This window comes from Tricharina praecox, assembly GCF_024521635.1.
Source record: "Tricharina praecox strain CBS 144465 chromosome Unknown BZA05scaffold_1, whole genome shotgun sequence".
NCBI lineage: Eukaryota > Fungi > Ascomycota > Pezizomycetes > Pezizales > Pyronemataceae > Tricharina > Tricharina praecox.
This window is the reverse complement of record NW_026250403.1, coordinates 2,607,266-2,627,765: the sequence shown is the minus strand read 5'-3', so window position 1 is coordinate 2,627,765 and position 20,500 is coordinate 2,607,266. Positions and strand designations below refer to the sequence as shown.

At 52.4% G+C, this 20,500-nt stretch overlaps 5 protein-coding genes across 5 annotated transcripts; 2 read left to right on the top strand and 3 right to left on the bottom strand.

The window, feature by feature from the left end:
* Positions 1–2,128: 2,128 nt before the first annotated feature.
* BZA05DRAFT_20889 (splicing factor, Prp19-binding domain-containing protein) lies at positions 2,129–4,052 on the bottom strand. Its single transcript, XM_051479592.1, has one exon. The coding sequence runs from the start codon at positions 3,784–3,786 to the stop codon at positions 2,248–2,250; it is 1,539 nt and encodes a 512-aa protein (XP_051344672.1). The 5' UTR covers positions 3,787–4,052; the 3' UTR covers positions 2,129–2,247.
* Positions 4,053–4,069: 17 nt separating this feature from the next.
* On the bottom strand, positions 4,070–11,076 carry BZA05DRAFT_383261 (putative proteasome activator subunit 4). The gene is made up of 10 exons (XM_051482198.1): positions 10,829–11,076; positions 10,238–10,749; positions 9,897–10,113; positions 9,721–9,838; positions 7,417–9,668; positions 6,474–7,367; positions 5,747–6,418; positions 5,489–5,690; positions 4,433–5,427; positions 4,070–4,372 (listed from the first exon to the last, which is right to left on the bottom strand). The coding sequence occupies exons 2-10, from the start codon at positions 10,660–10,662 to the stop codon at positions 4,310–4,312; spliced, it is 5,838 nt and encodes a 1,945-aa protein (XP_051344671.1). The 5' UTR covers positions 10,663–10,749; positions 10,829–11,076; the 3' UTR covers positions 4,070–4,309.
* A 446-nt stretch (positions 11,077–11,522) lies between these two features.
* Positions 11,523–13,142, bottom strand: BZA05DRAFT_383258 (GPI mannosyltransferase 2). The gene is made up of 3 exons (XM_051482197.1): positions 12,752–13,142; positions 12,098–12,698; positions 11,523–12,033 (listed from the first exon to the last, which is right to left on the bottom strand). Exons 1-3 carry the CDS (start codon positions 13,107–13,109, stop codon positions 11,643–11,645), a joined length of 1,350 nt encoding a protein of 449 aa, XP_051344670.1. The 5' UTR covers positions 13,110–13,142; the 3' UTR covers positions 11,523–11,642.
* Positions 13,143–13,250: 108 nt separating this feature from the next.
* Positions 13,251–14,262, top strand: BZA05DRAFT_383255 (ubiquinol-cytochrome c reductase complex 17 kd protein). Its single transcript, XM_051482196.1, has 3 exons — positions 13,251–13,595; positions 13,713–13,835; positions 13,910–14,262. Exons 1-3 carry the CDS (start codon positions 13,385–13,387, stop codon positions 13,972–13,974), a joined length of 399 nt encoding a protein of 132 aa, XP_051344669.1. The 5' UTR covers positions 13,251–13,384; the 3' UTR covers positions 13,975–14,262.
* Positions 14,263–15,486: 1,224 nt separating this feature from the next.
* Positions 15,487–18,230, top strand: BZA05DRAFT_470261 (HORMA domain-containing protein). The gene is made up of 5 exons (XM_051487888.1): positions 15,487–16,254; positions 16,314–16,473; positions 16,539–17,533; positions 17,591–17,784; positions 17,848–18,230. The coding sequence occupies exons 1-5, from the start codon at positions 15,672–15,674 to the stop codon at positions 18,112–18,114; spliced, it is 2,199 nt and encodes a 732-aa protein (XP_051344668.1). The 5' UTR covers positions 15,487–15,671; the 3' UTR covers positions 18,115–18,230.
* Positions 18,231–20,500: the final 2,270 nt, after the last annotated feature.

Genomic DNA, 20,500 nt, shown 5'->3' with positions numbered 1-20,500 from the left:
CCCAGCACGTCCCATCAGTGTTCCACCTCCCGCCACACCACCCTCTCCCAGCGCCGGATGCGGGACCAGGAGCTTCCCTGGTCGGAATCGACACTCAACTCCGCCATCCGAGTATACGCGGGCCCGCGAAGCCAACTCGTCGAGATCCGGATCTCCAGTTGGCTTGGGCAAGGAGAAGTCGGAAAAACGGAGACGATTCGGCTTGAGGTCGATGATCAGCTGCATCTTCAAGCGCTCTGCTGCGACATGATCGCCTGCAACTAGACCAGCATTGTTGATTATTGTACTTTCATTCTTAACGACTTTACGACCATAAAAAAAAGCTTTGGCCGCGGGTTTGGGGTTTCTGGGGATTTCTACTCTTCTTTTCTCTCTTCTGTTTTCTTTTCCTTTTGTTGGGGCGGGAGGCGGTATGGAGTTCTTTTTGGGGTTGTTTTTTTTTCTCTTTCCGTTACCTACGACAGTGCGCCTTCAACTTTGCGCCCGGCTCGCGCTCTTCATTTTTGGACTGTGTTTTTTTCTCTCTCTCGATGTATCATAGATGGGTTGATCTTTCCGTTTGCTTGTTTTGTATGTACCTTTTTGTGTTCCCGCTCTCTTCTCTCGGCAATACTGCAACAGAGCATGTCTTGCCTCGAAGCACATGACGCTTCTTTTCGTTCTTCTTGCTCTTTCTGGATCCGTCACTGCACCACCGCTACCACCATCACCACTGCTACCACATTTTTTGCTTTTTGGATTTGGATTTACTATACCAAGTACTGGAAGTCTGTCGACTTTTTTTCTTCTTTCTTTTTTCTTTTTGGTGGGTCTTTTCTGGTGGTGTTTTCTTTTCTTTTCGGCGGTCGTTATCTCCACTTTTGTTCATATACCATTCCATATACCATATACCAAGAGAGCTTTGGGCTCGAGCTTGTGCTTAAATTGAGATTAGATCTCTGGTTGTGTGTGGCTCCGCCACAGGATTTGTTAACAGATCTAATCTCAGATAATAAACTGTGCAGGGGGGGGCCCCCAAAATTTCTGGCCGTGTGAGTAGAGCTTGAATAGATTATCTGCAAGTGCAAGTGCAATTCTATTACCTATCCTACACACACATGTCACACTGAGCAGGAGCAGTGAGTATGCACCTGTCTTCTGTCTTCTATCTTCTGGACCTGGAAGCGGCGATGATTGTCCCGCTCCGCCTGCGAGTCTGCGACCCGAAGGGGAGGGGGGAGGGGGGCACGAGGGGGGGCGATAATCTATCCGAACCTACTCTATTCTACATACCGTACGTACCGTAGGGACAGGGTACTCTATATACGGTATGGGTAGAGTATGACTCGTTTTGAACTTTTGGCCCGTTTTGATTCGCGTATTCGTGTGCGTGTGCGTGTGCGTTTGTGTTTGCGTATTACGGGGTTTTGCGGTTTTGCGGGTTTCTTTACGGGGGTTTGAAGTATGTACCGTGTGCGTATCTACTGTATGTACCGTGTGCGCACCGTATGCGTATGCGTATTCGGGAGAGAGAGAGAGAGAGAGGTACCCAGGTACCTGGAAGTAGGATCAGGTTGACATTTGAAAGTCGGACGTCTATCCATCCATCTCTACCTATCCATCTATTCATCCCTCTATCATACACGCAATGACGTACCGTATTCGTAACATATCTGGTAGACAGCGACATCCACATGGACATCACGCCACTCCCCTTCTTCTTCAAATTTTTCTTTTTCTTTCGCCTTTTTTTTTGTCCGTGCGTGCACATGGCGGGGCGGGGGGACCGGATCCTCATCGAGACCGAGAATCGCCGCCCACTCATCGAGCAGGGGGTTTGGGCGCGTGGATAAGTCCTTAAATATGCATAGCCGGAAGTTCTAGTAGCGCAGGTAGAGTAGAAAGGCGGACGCCGGAGATATCTCGGATTCTCGGGCTCGGGATTCGACTTCCTCCGCCCCTCCGCCCTCCGCCCTCCGCCCATCTAGAGTATGATCCATGATCTACCGAGAAGGGGGCGGATGCCGATAACTACTTGGACTTGCTGATTCTGGCCGGCCTGGAACTCTGGAACTGCCGATGCGACGGTGCATGTGTGCATACGATGCGGGACGACGTGCAGAATGGGGTGGAATGGGGTGGGGTAGTGTGAGCATGAGCATGTGTAAGAAACGAGTGCTTTCCTGTGCTTCGGAGTATCGCTCGCACGCTGTCATTCCAACTAGTAATATACACAAAGCGATCGTGAAATGAATTATGAGAGTTAAACTAAACAGGTGATGCATCTCGCCTCCTCCGCTTCTCCTTGTCTCCTCCTCGGGGCGGTGAGTGTGGTCTCTTCCGATCCCGATCGCAATCGCCATCTCGACCACCGGGGATATAGGAATCTCCGCCTCCGCCGCCTCCGCGCCGTTCCGGTCTGCTGTTGCCGCGACCTCCGTCGTCGTCCCATCTGCTGCGCGGTTTCTGGTCGCGGTCGCGGTCTCGATCTCGGTCGCCGTGGTCGCGCGGCTTGTGATCGCGTTCACGGTCGTCCCATCTACTGGTTCGCTCACCCGTCCTCTCGTCCCGGTCCCTGCCACTCCTCTCCCCCCGTTCTCTCCCGTCCGGCGCCCGGCCCCCGTTACTGTCTGCTCTGAACCTCTCATCCACTCCCGCCGCAACCGGAACGCTATTGACGCCCGTACCGCCAGCGAACCCGCCACCTCGTTCACCCCCGCCGGGAAACCCGCCCTTCTTATCAAACCACGGACTGCCCCCGGCCTGCATACTCGTATCCTCGGCCGCCAGATGCGTCCACCGTGTACGCCCTCTCTTTCCGACCTCATCGCCGCGCACTTGAAGGTACTTCGGCAGCACCTCCCTGTTCTTGACACGATCCTCGACCTCCGCCGTAGCATAATTCCTCTTGGGGACATCCGCATCCTGAAAGAACGCACCCTTGTGATAGAACTTCTGCATGAACCCCATCTTCCCCTGCGACTCCATCTTCTCCTTCCGCTGGTCACGCACAAACTCGCGGTCCTCCTTATCCCTCAGGGCCGGATCCATCTCTCGCCGCCGCTCGATCTCCGCGCGCTCCGCCTCGATCGCGGCGAACGCCTCGCGCTCGCGCTTGATACGCGTCAGCTCGCGGAGCTTCCACGCCGCGCGCTCAGTGAAGGGGTCGGTGCCGTCGGTGTCGTCGAGGGCTAGGCCGTCGGGGTCCTCGTCGTCGTCCCAGCCCTTGCGGCCGGCAGCCTTGGCTGCGGCATCGCGCTTGAGGTGCAGCTCTAGCAGCTCCTCGGCCTCGAGTCGCTGCCGCGCCTTCTCCTCCTCGTCCTCCGCCTTCACTACTCGCTCCACCCTCTCCCCCCGCTGCGACTTCGGCACAAACGTCGGCCGCTGGAACACCTTCCGTGGCGCCTCCTCCGCCTCCTCCTCCGCCGCCGCCTCCTCCTCCTCCTCATCGGACTCCTCCTCGTCAGAAGACTCCTCAGTAGTATACTCATCGGCGCTGCCCTCTAGCTCCTTCCGCTTCCTCTCGTCCTCCTCCCTCTTCAGCCGCATCTCCTCCTTCTTCTTGCCCTCATCAAAGCGCTTGTCGAGATCCACATCCTTCAGTGCCGGCGCAGCGGCGACCTTCTTTTTAAACACTGGCTTCGGCAGCGCTGCGGCCGGCGGCGGAGAGTCGCTTTCGCCGCCGGAGTCTTCTTCGGAGCCGGACTCGTCAGAGGATTCGGATTCGGAGGCGGCGGCGGCGAGAGGCTTGCCTGGGCGGTACCGTGCAGGCCGCACGGGGTTCGCAGTCATGCGTTTGGGCGGCATTGTGGTTGTGTCGTGTTTCTAGGAGGGGGGTGTGTGGTTGTTGGAACTTGGTGGGAATGGGAGGCGGATGTGTAGGTAGGAAAGTAGGAAAGCTCGTGTCGGACGTCGTGAGTGGTTACACGCGCCTGGTGCTAACGAGTAACTAGTGGAGCCGCATGCATGGATGCGTGCCGGGTGGGAAGTGCGCTTTGCCCTGTTTGGGTGGTGCGGAATTGGGTTCATGGGTGCTCACACGAGTTGCACGAAGAATTCGGGACACTCTACCGTGAACGAGTACAGCAACAGCGTGTAGATATGCCATGATCTAGATATTTGGATTCAATGCATTATGACAAAAGAAAGAAAAAAAGAAGCATAGCAAGTAGATCTCTATTATCAGGATGAGAGCATCCAAGCAAAGCAGTACTCACTCCGTTCCCTCCCACAAATTAGCCAAACAAAAGATAAAAAAAAATAAGAGAGTAAAAGCATGCGCATCATCACTCATCATATTCCTCGGGCCCGATCTCTAAACTACAGTCCTCTAAGCAAAATAACTCTTCCAAAGAACACCCTCGAGGTCCTCCAATTGATCGCTGCTGAAGGCCTGTGGATAATTTCGTTAGCAAACTGCATCATCAGGGGAACCCAGTGGGAAACGACTCACCTTAACATCCACATGCCAAGTATCCTGTCTCGTCTTCTTGAACTCTCCCAGAGCAGTCTTGACACTCTTACCTACCGCACCTGGATCTCCAGCCGCACGGGAGGCAAGCGTAGCTAGCACCTCAGGCAACCAACTAGGCGGTGGCGAGGTGTATGGGAACGCCTGGACGAGGGCACCAAGACCGAGCACAGCCGCGTGACGGATCAACACGATTCTATTGTAATCCGGCGTAGGTGTACCTGCTCCCGCACGTCTGGGCAGCGGGTTCTGAACCAACATGGTGGTGAACTTGGATTTGAGTTCTTGTAGGATTCCTTCGCGGAGGCGGACAGGTGAGCAGCGAATCATTCCTGACAGAGTGGCGGCGGCACCGAGACGAACTTCAAGCTGCGAATCTTCGAGCATGTTGGAGACGGAGGTGAAGATGCGCTCTTGTTCTTCGCGGGAGATTAGGAAGAGCCGACGGAAGTAGATCACTTGCATGTTGATGAGTACACGCAGCCGTTGGTGCCATAGCGTCGATGTGGTGCCGATGTTGACGAGCGAGGTGATGAATTCGTGGTCCTGATTCACAGCATGCGGAACGTTGGGTAGGTGTCGAAAAACATGATAGGCTAGCGACATTAATTCTGGGTCCTCCTTGATGTCCATCATGTGGAGCATCTCGGGAATGAAGAGGTTGGGGAAGAATGGGATTAGCTGCGTGCACTCGTGCGACGACAGCGTTGTTTCGAGCCACAAGAGCACCGTTTTGCTGGCGGAAGTATACGACGTAGGTCCCTGCGTTCCTGGAGGCCGCTCATGGCGCCACTTCTTGAGGCGGTTGAACACGTCCTCTATCGTCGCCGCGAATTCTGCGGTCGGTTGGTAGGGGGCGGTCCCAACAGAGGAGGCTTTGGCTTGCGCCTCCATCAACTCCTCTACGCTGGCATACGAAATGTGATGCCTATTGCGATAGATCATTCCAAGGGTTCCTCCCATGGCTTCACGAACCCCTAGACAAACAAAAAAAATTAACTTCATTACTCTACTCGACGGAGATGGGCCAATTCTTACCTTTGTAGGGGTGGTCAAGGTGCTTTAGGAAGTCCTCTAGGATAGGTCCTTCGCTCTGGAAATGCCAACCAGCTTCCACGATGGACTGCTGCAGCAACTGTATCTTGGAGCTCTCCTTGAAAGCAGCGTTGGAACCCATGTCCAGCCGGAAAGAAGTCAGCCATTCCACGATAGGCCATGACCGTCTCGGATCTCTTCCTTGCTGTGATTCACGTCAACAAAGGCCCCAGTATCAACACACCCACGGAGAAAACATACCAGAATTAAATGCAAGAACGATATCCAGTACGAAGCGTTCTCTGGAGTCAACCCCTCTTCGAATATCGTCTTCACTATTGGGAAAACATAATCCCACATCATTGTTCTATTGGTCAATGTCGAGTCCCTATACGACGAGACCAAGGCACCCAAGATCTCTGCAGTTGCGCGATGCATGTGCTTGTCGCTGCCATCGCCCAGAACATCCACAATCTCTTCCTTGATGTCGTCCAAGGTAGCCTCCGCGACTCCCTCCCTCACAAGGTTGAATGCATACTGCAGTAGCATCGAACCCGCCATTCTGAAGCGATCCGGGACTCCGTCTCGAGGCTCTTGCTTGAGATATCCGAAGAAAGTCTTGAACCATGCGCGAGTTAAATGCGTTCCGATGGCTCTCCTGGCGCTCTCTTCCACTTCGTCGTATTGTAAATCTTCCTGTGGGTCAATCTTGTACGCAGGGAAGTCCTTGCCCCAAACAAGCCACCCCGGGTAGTCGTGATCCACGAAGTACTCCGCTTCGGGCTCGGAAAAGGCTGAGAGGAACTCCTTCGTCCAGTTGGGGTCTTCTCGCTTCGTCAGAACCGAGATTTTCTGCGGAAGATGGAAATTCTCCATGAGAAGATTCTTCATGTCATGAGAACATATGGCTCGTAACTCGATGAGGCAGAACAGCTAGAAACCTTATTAGCATGATAGCACCATTGAAAGCGAGTGAGAAATTTCTTACCGCTACCAGTGCACCAGAGTACAGACCCCGGAGTCCGGGATGCGAATCTACCGTTCCAACAGTAGCCAACTCGAGCAAACTTTGGGGAGCAATTGTTGTGAATCTCAGACCCAAGCTGACAATGACAGTGACAATTCGTGAAGCTGTTTTCCAATGCGAGTTTTTGGCTAGTTCAACCAGCTCCAATGCGAGCTCCGCCTTCTTGCGCTCAATAAAATTTCTCTTTTTCTGAAGCTTTTCCCGCTTGTTGGCAATGAGACCTAAAAGGTCTTCATTGGGAGCAATACTCCGCACCCGCATGTCGTTCAGAATGACCATACGTTCCACTGGACGACCGTAGTCCATTATATGATAGACTATGCCTGTAGCAAGTTTCTGGATGGAAGGCTTGTCGGCGGTGCTCGCGGAGATGAAGGATCGTATCAACGACGGCGCAAAGTGCCAGTCTCTTCCAGCTGTTTTTGCCAAGCTTCCATAAAGTAAAGTGTACATGGCTCCTTTCATTCGTTTGAAGTCGCTGGTCTTGACTGCCTCTTCGAAGGCCTTGAGGAGAGGCGGGATTACTAGCGGTCTAGCACCAACGATGACCTTCGTCGCAGATTCACCCGCACTCTGAGCATGTCTCCTGATGTCCGTGTAGAGGGACACGCATGACTCTGCCAGATCAAGCAACAACTGTTTGTCCAACTCGGACTGCGGTCGAGGACCACAGTTGTGCCTCAGTCGCTGTAGGTGGTATAAATGTGATCTGCGTAGTAGCATTGGTCGAGGGTAACATTTGTGGAGACCGCTAACTTTGAAGGTTGTGATGTCGGCGACCAGCAATCTTGTAACCCTGTCAACTATATGGGCTGATCTTTCGATTCCGACATCAATGAACCAAGCACGGTAGGTCTATAATTTGTTAGTGCGAATGAAGGAACTGGAAGCCCGGGAGACTTACGGTGTATAACGCGTTGAAACATGCCACATCGTCCTCCTGCTTCGAAGTTAAAAATTTGTGGACTTGATGAAGCGAGTTGCCAATACGGTCACGCAGTTCGTGAATGGCGATATACAACGGATCGTGGGTATCGTCAAAGGAGTAGCCAGCCGGATAGCGATGGGTTGTCTTGGGTTCATCATCCTGTGCCTCAACCTCGATATCCGCATCACCATCACCGTCGGTATCATCCTTCATTTCGGTGTCTTGATCCTCGCCACGCTTCTCTCTTACCGCCAGCTTACCACCGGGAATGTATCGTGGATCGAACAAAACCGAGACACCCGATATCGCGAGCCGGAGAAGTACTAGATTCCTCGAAACCTCGTCGGACCACTCCTTGCCGATGCCGTCCCTCTTGACGCCGGAATCATCGGATGTCAATGATAGGAGTGCTTGTACCGCACCCTCCGCTTGTGAGCAAAACAGCTTCACCGCGAAATCGATCTCCGCCCTCGAGGGAACATGCCACTTGACCGTGAGGTCCTTGCAGTCCTCCAGAATGCCCCATGCCTCGATTCCCAGCGGAGTGCCGTCAGATTTCGACTGGACGAGATCATAGTCCGATGTATATGTGACCGTGAGATTGAGAAGCAGATGGTGGATGAAGTTCGACACATGGATGGTCGGATTCCCTTTGCACTTTTGCTGCATATACATGGCAATATCGAACAGATCCTTCTGATGTTTGAGGATTGCGTCTCCCACATGGACTATAGACATACTGAGAATACTGATGCTCCATACAAGCCCTCGATCCCGTGGAAGGACATCGGTTCCGGTGTTGCGGGTGGACGCCGCATTGTTCTCATCAATCTCGGTACGGATGTTGCGGACCAAAACCGGGATCAGCATTTTCAGCGCCTTTTCTGGATTCACTTTCGCCAGTGCATTGCAGATGAAAGCCATAGGATCACGAGCTTGGTGAATGACATGGTTTCCCACAAAGTCGACGACCTTCTGCAGCGCGATATCGAATAGCTCTGGCGAGAGAGCAGCAAACAGTGGAGTCAATGCCGCGGGTAGAGTGTTCATCACATGCTCCTCCGGTGATCCGCTTCTAACACGGTTGCTGTCCGGGAGGTTTTCAAGGAGAGTAAAGATACGGCCTAGGAAGGAGATGAGGAATTCCGAGAATGCCGAAGTTGACGACCTGAGTACAGCCTCTTCATACTCGTCGGTCAGTTCAATATCGTAGTCGATATGAACATCGGTCCCCTCACGTTCCAGTCGGTCGACCTCAGCGCTCACCCACTCCATTGCAAGATGGCTGCCCAATCCGGAACCGTCGTGTTCCTGGGTCAGATCGTGCAATGGAATGCAGTACGACAATGCTTGAACGAACGCTAGAGTATGGAGAGTCTTGTCTAGATCGTTGGCGTCAATTCCCGGAAGCGCTAGTCCTAATAAACTGGTAACGTGACAGCGGAACCCCCTCGTAGTTACCAAAGTGCGGGCTAACACTTGGAGCGACCGCAATGAGGAAGTTGTACGGTGGACCTCAACCAAGCCCTGCATAGAGGGATAGATCCGCTGTAACGCACCAGGCAAGATCAATTTCGGCTGCAGGTAAGAGAGATTCTGAAGAGCGGAAAGGGAGAAATTCATAGCGGCGCTGCTCTTCGCGTAAATGCCCATGAACGTGACCTCTCTCAGGCATAGGACAAATCGATCCTTTAATTCGGGGGTCAGCTTTCTGTCGGCGGGCATTTTCATTTCTCCGCTATTCTCCCGGTTCCATCGCATCACAAAAAAGTCGGCCAGGTAGTAAACAAGCTGTGAGAGTGTCTTCGTCCATGCGCCTGAATTTGATGGATGGAAGAACGTCTCTACCGCCTGTATCAAGCCTTCGAGGTGGGACAGAATGCTATCCTCCTGGTTGAGGCACTGTGGAGAAAGCGACATCACAACCCATCTAGCGATGTGGTATGCTATCGGGCTCTTCCGGTGGTCTCGTTCTAGAGCAATCGCCAATCCGATGCCCGCATCAACATTATGGCTGTAGGGAGATGTTGATTGGCCAACGGGAATCTCGAGGAGTCGTAAGATCGCGGTGAAGATCAGAGCCGACTGTTCTTTCGTGAATATACCGTGTTGACTGAAAGGGATGTGGTTCGCCGGAAGCATATCTCGAGCCAACCGAGAAAACAGATCCAAAAAGTTGATATCGAACGTCCTCGACCGATTTACCAATGACCAGAGGCCAAACAATGCTGTAAGACATATCAGTCACCCGTACGACTTGGAGGAAGCTGGAGTTCTGACTAGGGAGGTACTGCGCAGGCTGAAGCTTTGGACTCTCTGGCGGGGGAGGCCTCGTTGGCATGAGGAGATTGAGCAAACCAACCACTACGAAGGCACCCTCTATGTTTGAGGTGGTGAACTTTTGAGACACATCAGAACTGGAAAAGTCACATCTCGGGAGACAGCATCTTGCTCACATAGGGCATGAATTCTTCAAACATCTCCGTGAGTCCGTCGGGATCGAAGTAGAATTGCGCAAATGCGCACATCCTCGTCAGGATGCGCACATTCCTCTTCACAACCGTGGAATGAACGTATCCCGATTCTTGGGGCAGCACGAAGACCTTGAGCTCTTTGTAGAGCTGTTTCCAATCCAGAGTCAAGTCATTCCCTGGACGCAAGTAGTGTTTCCGCCTTTGAACCTCTTAGCATTCTTTTTTTATTATAAACAAATGACCGCTTGCAATCACTTTCCATGGTAGTGGGAGAGTGGCAAAATCGACAGCACGAAAAAGCAGGAAAGGAATTGGAAATATACTTTGTCATTGTCATGAACATGCTTGCGAATCTCTCGGAAACTGCGGGATCCAGTCCTGGTGCCATAGCAAGCTCATAGTAGAGTTTCACGAGCTTTGCTCGCGTCTTACGGGGAGGATCATATTTCAGTGCCAACCAGCTGCGAAGCTCCCTCGACCAGCGTACTGCGCCTGGCGAGAAATCCCGGGCTTCTATGGCAATGTAGAGGTTCCGGACGATTTCATTCAGATGGCCTTGGCGTTCCGCTTCATCTTCAACCTCGTAGGGAAGGGTCTCAAGGTATTTGTATGTCCGTGGTCTGTAACGTGACTGCTGGTCATCTTCGTCATCTCGCCACTCGGCGCCCGGACTCGTGGCGCCAGAGCCAGCTTGGTCGTTCCCGTTGACGCCGAGATGGGCGACTAAGAAATCTGGTAGCTTGCTCATGGTGGATCGAAGGGTGGGAGTCAACTTTGTGGTGGGGGGTGGTGGGGGGAGGGTTCGGAGAGCTATCCAAGGTCGGCGGAATCTGAACTTAAAGTATCCAATCACAAGGAGTAATCAGCTATTTGGACGGAGGTTCTCCTAGAGCGTATGAGTTCGGTGGACGCACCTATGACGTTTCTAACGAGCAGCGCGCCAGCTAACACCCAACCGCGCTCGAGCTGGATCTGCAGCGACTGTGGCGGGTACTCGTCCGAAGCGGTTAAACGGAAAACTGGTCGGTTGGGCAGCAGGTCCAGTAGGCTGAGGATAATTCCTATCCGCTCTGTCGATGAAAGAGTTGATGATGGGAGTTGTGGAGGATGGAGAAGGGAGGGACTGTTGAGGTCAGACTGGGTGAGGTGAGGTACAAGCAGGTTGGTACCTGCGCGTAATACAGTGGGGAAGCTGTGCTGCTTGAACCACGGCTGCCCCGCCAAGAGTTTTGCGCAGTCGACAAACAACCAACCCAAACAATCTTCGCAGCGAGCAATAAATACCTTTGAACACAGTGTTAACAGAACATACGCTACACATAGCGCACGTTCTACGCAGATGGTAAGTGTTGAGTGCAAAACGCAGAGGTCAGAGGGCAAAGTGCAGAAGTCGGTAGAATAGTGCTTTCGCCCTCTACATTCAATGTACTCCGTGGATCAAGCGGATATCCGGCGGATACGAACGACACGACTCCCGAACGCTTCATTTAAAGTGCATGTGTTTTCAACGGCATATGGTGGTGCCCGGGTATGTGCATCGTTACTTTAGATGGTCGGTGGATATACTGACAATCGCCGAGTCTCACTTACTCACGAATTCACGAAATGCATGTAGTTATGGCACGCGTAGCTGTGCTCTGTTTCGGCTTGATGAATGCTGATATAGATACATATGTAGATGCGTACTTGTCTATCTATCAAACCGCCACAAAGTGCGGCAGTACAGTACTACGCGGGGGGCAGGAACGCCGCAAATAGCACGCCCTGGATGAGTCCGTACATGACCATCCACCGCAGGATCCACCCCAGTGTGCGATACTCCGTCGATCGTGAACTTCGCATCATGGTGTCACCCTCGCCAATGAACTTGACTGCGACCCACCAGTACCACACTGCACTACCGCTGCTGAGTCTGGTGATGACCTGCACGTGGTAGGAGAAAATCGCCATTCCGGCAAGAATGAGCTGAGAGATAGCAAGCCGAAACACTATGTCTGTGTTGCGCTTACTTTGACGTAAAACCCAGTTCCCCGAGGCAAAAAGTATAAGCAGCGTGGGCGCTGCAAGGACGAACAGAGGAAGATTGGAAAGTGTCCAATATCTGAAGAGGCCTACATTCCTATTTTCATGTTAATCATGGACAATGGATCTCAGAACAGGGCAAGCTGCCGGTGTGAGGGTACCAGTAGACATCTTGGACATAGGTGTATATGCTGGGGACGAGCTTCGTGCACCACGGTCTGAGTGGCGGTGTGGAAATACAGTACTCTCCCCATGCGATGTACTGAGGAAGTGCCACTCCCGCACCCACCAACACTCCACCGACGCCCAAAACCACGACACGAACCAAGTCGAAGCTGAGAAGCGCGGGTACAAAGTCGAATAGGAACAGTATGCCGTTTAGTAGGCCGTTGCTCCTCACTGTGGAAGCTGCGGCAAACACGATGGCACTGCAGAGAGTGAGCGAGTTGCCGCGCATGTGCTGTTGCGAGCCCACAGCCTTCATTGACAACGCATAGAGATAGGCACCGGTAAAAGACAGCAACGAGAAAAGACTCTCGCTGTACGGGGCCGACAAAAACAATCCTGCAGGTGATAGGATATGAAGGACCGAAGTAACCCAGGCAAGTACGTGTGCGCGCTGCGGGGATTTGCTGAATAAGAATGCCAACTTGTAGAGGACAAATACCGAAGCAATATGGCATGCGTTCGAGAGTAGCACGGCGCTGATTATCTCGGGATACGGATGCGCAAGCTGATCGAGGGGAAGAAAAGAGCAGAGCACTGATTCAGAAAGTCAGCACGGAGCTGCCAGATCCACCACCGAGAACGATTACCTCTGCGAGTAGCAGCAATCACCCGAGTGTATCCCCATCCAAAAGCCCACTCCTGCTCATTCCAGTACCCTCTGCCAGGTTCTGCAATCTTCGCGAAGAATATAGCATCCCATCTGGTTAAGCTACCGCAAATAGTTTTCAAAAACCGGACGCCGAACGTCGAAGCGTTGTCGTGATTCGATTGGAGTAATAGCAGCGATGTGGACGTGTCGTAGGCTGGCGAAGGGGTTGTGAAGGCAATCAGGCCGAGAATGAGCTTCCAGCAAGCAAACACGACAAGCAGAGTAGAGTAAGGCCGCCGCTGGATCAGGTCGGGAGAGAGCATACTGAGCTTCTCCTTGTTGCGGAGAATACACATCCAGCGAAGTTCTCTAACCACAGGAAAGGGAAGGGATACTTGACGTGCAGCGGGACCCGCAACGCAACGCTAGTGACTAAGCTAAGCACGACCAATCAACCAAGCCCCATTTACTGCCGAGAAAGTTCCCACCAACCGTCCCACCTTCAGCCGGACCCGATCAGTGTTCGTTCTTTTTTCGCGCATCTTCAACTCTCTCCGAGACACCTCTCCACCCCCACCTCGTCAAAACCAATCCCCATCACAACAACCACCGCCGTCACCGACCGCCCAATATGTCTCTGACATCGTTCATTGCCGACCTCTACTCTTCGCTCACCGTTGGTGAGGTCCACGCCGACGCACCTCCGGCCGCGCCCGAGTCCGAGCAGGAGGAGGAGCCCGCTAAGCAGGAGGAGCCGGAAGAGGAGGAGACTAAGGAGGAGCCCGTGGAGGAGGAGGAAGAAGAAGAGGAGCCTGAGGACATCATGCCCGCTCTCCTGGAGGGTATGTTTCATTACTGCGTTTCAATGGATGCCCATTGCCGCCATGACGCTATCGTCATCTGGGAATCAACCGCCCGGATGTCCGATCCAAGCAATCTTCAGCTAATTCGCGTCACAGAGTGCGAGAAGACCAAGGAATGTTCTCCAGCTAAGCACCACTACGACGAGTGTGTCGAGCGTGTCACTGCCGCCGCCGAGGACGCCGACAACAAGGGCCCCAAAGAGGACTGTGTTGAGGAGTGTAAGAACTCACCCCCGATCGCAATCCATTCAGTACAATTCCGCACTGATCGTAAACTGACGGGAGCTGGACAGTCTTCCACCTCATGCACTGCACCACCCAATGCGCTGCCCCAAAGTTGTTCGCTAAGCTCAAGTAAACGCTGGCAACATCATTATACCAATACACCTTTTCAATGGGTATAAAACTCAAATAAATGATGGCTCAGGGCTGGTTAATGGTGGACCGGGGCTTGAAGGCTGTTACGAGAGCGAGAGTTTTGTGTGGGTTCGGGTTCAATAGAAAAAATGATGAGTTTGAACGAATCTAAGGGGAGTACTTTTGTACAAGATATCTATAAATCTGTATTTTTGATAGCCATGCAATTCCCCTTCCTCTTTCACTATGTTCCCTTTACAGATATAGCACCGATACCGAAGACTTGCTCGTATTGGAGACCTTCTGCCTTCATACCCTCTCAGTAATGCGTCCATGTCACTTGCGAGATGCCATCGACAAACACTCTCGGTGTACGAAACACCTTCAAAAATTACCCTAGGATTTTGTCTTTCAGTAGATGGAAAGTCTATCCTCTTATCGATCTCGCAAACAGACCCAGGTTGGTGATTTATCATCTTGGCTGCACGGCAAGTCACTCGTCGTAATCTCATCTAGGTACTCTCCAAGACCATCACCACGACCGCCATGTGCATCCCTTGAAACGAAAAGGCCGACGAATGGGGCAAGCTGGAAGCCGACAAAACTCCACCGCCCGTGGAGTGGAGGAATCCCGCTACCTAAGCCAGTACGGAACTGGACCACTGCCACCGCCATCGCTCGCCTACCTGAAGTGCGGGATCATGGAGGCCAAGCGGAAGGAGGCCAAGGCATGCGCCGACGCGAAAGTCACCAGGAAGAAATATCAATACAGCCAGAAACCTTGCCAGAAACCGGACACGATTCTGGACCAGGTCTCCAACCACCTAGCCTCGAGGTTCTACCAATTGAAGATGGGGCACTGCCTCACTGGTCAGTACCTCCAGTGGAGAAAGAGCTGCCCCCGTGCTCGGTGCGGATAGTGTCGCTACCAGACCCAAACCCGGGGGCACCTCTTCAGGTGCTGCCCCGCATGGAAGAGCCGGCAGAAGATCCTGTGAGCAGAGGTTCGGGAGGGGCAAGGATCGCTTCAAGATCCGTGACCTCTTCGCAGACGAGCGGTGCAGCTAAGCTATCCTGGACTTTCTCGCCACCACTGATGTGGGAAGGAGGATCCCGGAGGTCGCTGAGGAAGATGCAGAAAGTGAGGCACCTATCCGAGTGAGAGCTCAGGGAGCGGGAAGAGAAACAGGCGGAGAGGAGGCGAGAGGAGGATGAGGGCGCTGGAGTTGAGGAACCAGGGTGACTGTCGCTGTTCCCCACTGCCCCCTCTTTCATGGCATCTCCTGATGAAGAGGCAGGGCGCGAGGCGGTGTGAGGAACGGACTTCTTTTTCCTAACTTTCTTTCCGTAGTGCACTCTACATGTATCTTCGGGTAAGGCCAAGGCGGACAGCAGGGGAAGCCACATCGGGCCGCCTGATGGAAGTTGGGTTGGACAGTGGACATGGAAATGGAGTGTGTATATTGCCATGTCCTAAATAGGTCGCATGCAGTCAATGAGCAAACAAAAACAAAAAAAAACTACGATCATCACCTTCCTTCATCTTCTATCACTACTACGGTACTACCTGACTTTTCTCCCATTGACCTCTCATCTACTTTTCACTTCCACCCATTCCGACCTCGTCTCCACCTTTCTCACTCATCTCATTTTACTCATTCTTTAAACCCACTCTCCTTACACATTCACACCGCCGTCATGGCTCAAGCTCAACTTTTTCGCCCGAAATTGACGGCTGCAATTCAGCAGCAGCAGAGTATTGTTCAAAAGCAGAGTCTCCAGCAAGAGCAGAGTCTTCAGATTGTTCAAACCCTTCTTGGGGCGTCAATTGGCTCTCTTGCCTTTATCAGAGGCTTGTTTCCAGACGAATGCTTCACGAAGATGCGCTATGAACCCGAGTATGCTAAAAACTATCGCGCATTTTCTACTGGAGTGGCAGAAACGGGGCGCCGGGGACAGGGAGTCAAAATCACTCGTCTCCAGAAGGGCGTCAACAAGTTCGCTGATCGCCTACTGGATTACATCGAGACCGGTGTGTTTCAAGCGCTGAAGGACGGCCATCTCAAGGCGCTGCAGCTAGGTATATACACCGACGAGAATCATCCGGAACAGGTCATTGAGTCGTACACCTTCTCCTTCTCCTACCATGAACAGGAAGGAGTTTCCCTTCACATTAAAAACCAAATCGGAAGAGAGGTTGTCGTCGCAGATGCCCACAAGAAGGTGCAGCAACTCACGAGAAACCTACTCGCCATCACGGAAGCACTCCACGCTTTGCCGGGTAGGTTCTTGTTGATGATGTGTACCGTAAGTCGTCGCTAACTCCACATCGCTGACTAGATTCTCGTTGGTTGTCCATCCGCTTGCATTACCAGGACTATACTCCTCCGGAATATGATCCTCCTGGATTTCACAGACTCAATGTGGATGTCTGCAGTTTCGGGATGGCAGGTGATGTTGTGCGCCAGCAGTGCGGGGTGATGGACACCGGAATCCATGCGTAAAACTTACCCTTCGACACCACATAGCTTTTCTCTCCTAGAAACGACTAACATGATCTCCCAGGGTTTCGCTTCGAGTTGCGAGCTGTGAGAACCCTGAGCCGGTTGTAGGGCGGCCTGGACGCCGGATGACTTCGCGGATTTTCAATGTTGACGACGATATTGAACCCTACCACGACTTCCAACCTTTGACAGATGTCCTTGACCTTTTCCGTGTCCAATCTTCTCAACAATCCGTCAACGATTCTCAGTCGAGCGCTCCGGATCCCTTCCGGGTTAAGGCCACTCAGCAATCTGCTGGCGATTCTCTACCAGATATCCAGGACAAGGCGGACACCATCGGTTTCAAGGCTGTCCCACAACCAGCTGATGGTCAGGATACTGAAATGCCGGACGTTAGCCAGAGCCAGGAGATCATCCGGGAAACTCCCATGGCTGAAGAGCCAACAGTTTCCGGAGAAACTCTCGAAAAGGAGTACATCGAGCATCTGTTGCAGTCGGATCCGCGGCCAGCGGATGCAACACCCACACAGGGGATGTCCTCTCAAACCCAGGCGGTTCCTCCCAACCAGATGCACCCTCCCAGCCACATGCCCATTTCCAGCCACAAGCAGTCAGTCATTGGCGAACCAGGTGCTAGTGAAAATTCCAACGAGCTTATAAACACCACGAAATTGCAATTGTTGGTTCTGTCGGACGCTAAGTGCGAGGAATTGAAGAAGAAGAAACGGAGAAAAAACAAAACCCCTAAAGCGAGACGAGCTCGGAGGAAGGATATAATCTCTTGCCAATGCGGAGATACGGTAGCGGATGATGGAGGAATGCTTTGTTGTGACATCTGCAACGAATGGCAGCATGCTCAATGCTACGGCTACAATTCCGTAAAGGATCCCCGCATCCCTGACGCACATTACTGCTACGATTGCCTGCTCAACGGAACCACCGAGAAGCCCCTCCTGCAGAGTATGAAGGACCTAGCCTTCTTCCGCCATGGCCTCTCTTACATCTGGCTGGCTGAACAGTTTCCAACCTCGATTGATGTCCTCGCGGCCGAGTTTCGTATGTTCCCACACCAATCCCATCGAATAATCAGCTAACTAATAGTTAAAAATGCAGAGTGCACCCGCGATGCAGCCATTATCTTTTTGAAACGTCTCGTTGATGAAGGATTTGCTGTCCTCACGGAGGCATCGACCAGGAACAAGAGCAGCGGCCTCGACCTCCAGCATTACCGCGTTACGAAGTCAAAGGAGACCGAAGCACGCATGCATGCGGAGTATCGCAACCCCTTGAAGAACATCGAACATCACGTAAGTCTCTTTTTCCCTTTGTTGCCTTAAGGAACCGAGACAGAAACTGAATAATCCCCACAGTACCGCAGTGGAATTGAAGCCGAAGACGATGTTGGCAAGGGAGATACCCCCACCGGACATGAAGTCAAGAGATATGAAACCAAGGGAGATACGAGCAATGAAGAGTCCGAGAAGAGGTATGAAGCCAAAGGAAACGAGATGGATCAGGATCAGGATTTTGACCTCGACGACGTCCCCGCTTCCTTGGATGCTCCTATTGCCAGGAACGAATCCCCAGTTTTCGGGAATGTCTCCCAGCAGGAAAACCAAGTCTACGTAGGAGTTTGATGGAGTGAACGCGAGTTAGATCTACGGGGGTAGTGATTCGACTGAAACATTGTTTTTGTTGCCGGTTGCGGTGAGCTTACATGATCGTGTGTTGACGTTCTAGTACCTAATCTTGCATTTCTTTTTGTATGTCTTTACTTCTACAAACCGATAATTGATTCACCGATGTGGCTTTCCCTGCCCTCCGCCCCGGCCTGTCCCAGAAATTTAGATACACGGTAAAGACTGAAATGGGCCTGCATGACCGCTCTTGCCGCCTGCCCTCTGTCTCTTCTTTTGACCGTTGAAGCCGGTCAGAATGCCCAAATATCTGAGTGCCCGAATATCGGAGTGATTTACTGTGGACGAGTGATATCGGTGGAGGCTGGCCACGTAACTGGTGCCAAATCATGAACATTTCTCCCCGTATATTCTGGTCCATCTCATCCGTATCTAATCTCCACTCCGTAGTACTGTATATCCTGATCTCGGATCAAAATGGTCCGTGTGCACGTGACTCTTGAAATGATGTCGAGTGTAGGTATTTGCGAGTGACTGCAGCGAGGAAGAAATTCAAGATGGCAAGCGCGGCTCTCTGTATATTCTCTCTTCGTCGGCGGCTACGAATAGGACATTCGTTCATCCTCCATCCTTCTTCGGACTCTCTACCATCTTCGCTCCTCTCTTTACTCCCTCAACCACCTTCTCATCTCTGCCATTTCTTTTTCTGCTCTCTTTGGTATATCTCCCCACTTCCAGATATCATTTCGCATCTTCCTAACATCTTCCAGGCATCATTTCGCATCCACACGATCCGTAAGTACTCTTGGATGTTAAGTTCTCGTGGGCTTCAGCCACAGCATATGGCTCGTAGCTCCACTCGCGCCTTCACCGCGGCAGAGAAGACGATAATCACTTCGGCGACACCGAGAATTGTCCGATTCTTTACTTTTATGCTAGACCGCTACAGATGCCATTTGGATTGGAACGAAATCGCTGACTGATGTCGTTTGGCACGCCGAGAATAGTGCACGGCTGTACCTCATTGGCCGAACTGAAGGATAACACGCGCAAGTACGAACTCGCCCTCCTTACTTTCCTATTGTCGTTTGTTGCCTCCTCCTTCGCATCCTCCTACTTCTTCTCCTCCTCATCCTCCATCTCCTCATCACCTTCCTCCGTCTCATCCTCTTCTGCTTCTCCCTCTTCCTTTCTCCCTCTTCCTTTCTCCCTCCAAGTCCCTCAAACCCTCCACACTCACCCATTTCCAACTCTTCTCGATGTCGCCAGACAAGAAGCAGTCGCTTTTGCCGGACAAGAAGAAGAAGCGATTCGTTTTCTACCTAGGGGGCGAAATTTCAGATGATGATAGTTCCGAAGTCGAGAATGCTAAAGCTTGGGATACAGAGGAAGAAGAAGAGATGCCGACATACAACAGCATCAACGGGTTCCTTGCGCCTCCGGGAGCTACCGACCGCAGTCTCCGCCGCGCAAATACCAACAGCATAGAGAACCTGTACGTCCAGCCGATGCCGAGACTGCGTAACAACCAGAGTGATCTCGGCCCGATCGGTTCGCGCGCAGTCCGTCGGGGTCATAGCGCTCCAGAGCTCCGTCCGAGTGAGGAGGAGAGTGACACTGCTCCCGCTGGTCCTTCTTTCGTCCTAGAGGGTCCTAATGGAGGTTACATCTTGTCTGAGACTGAGCGTCAGGCTCTCGAGAATTTCACTGGTGAGGGACTCAATTCACTCCGTCGTGTGTATATCAGTGGGGGTCGTTCCAGGGAGGCCGTTGGAGAAGAGCAGAATCAGACTCAGGCGGAACGCCCTTTCTTGGAGCGCCATTACAGTCGCAGTGCTACAGAGCTCGGAGCTCGTCACCGCGAAGGTCGGCTACATGAAGAGGAGAATGAAGGCGGCATTCCTTTGGATAACAATACCGGTAAGCTGAACGGTATCCTGATGAAAGGCCGTGTACTAATCAGTTGAACCAGAGGATAATTCTGGTCCAATAGGCAACCAGTATGGACAGCCGGATCTCATCAAGTTGCTGGCCTCCAAGGCTGTTCAGAAAGCACTTCAGAGCCAGGACGCAACCACTCAGGAAGTTGCCGCCCAGGCAGTCCAGAGCGCGATCGCTCAGGAAGTTGCCGTCCAAGCTGTCCAGACTGCACTTCAGAAGCAGCAGGTCGCCGCTAAAGGACAGATGACACAGAATGATCAGCTGCATGACGATATTATGAAGCAAAACGCTCTTCTCCGCACCTTTATTGCGCAGAATGCCGCCCCGAGGTCTTTGGGACTTAATCCTACACATGCTGCCAGTAGCTTCGACCAAACACCTGCACAGAGTGGCCGGGACTTCCTTCAAGCACAGACTGGACTGCCCGAATATTCCCAGATGCATG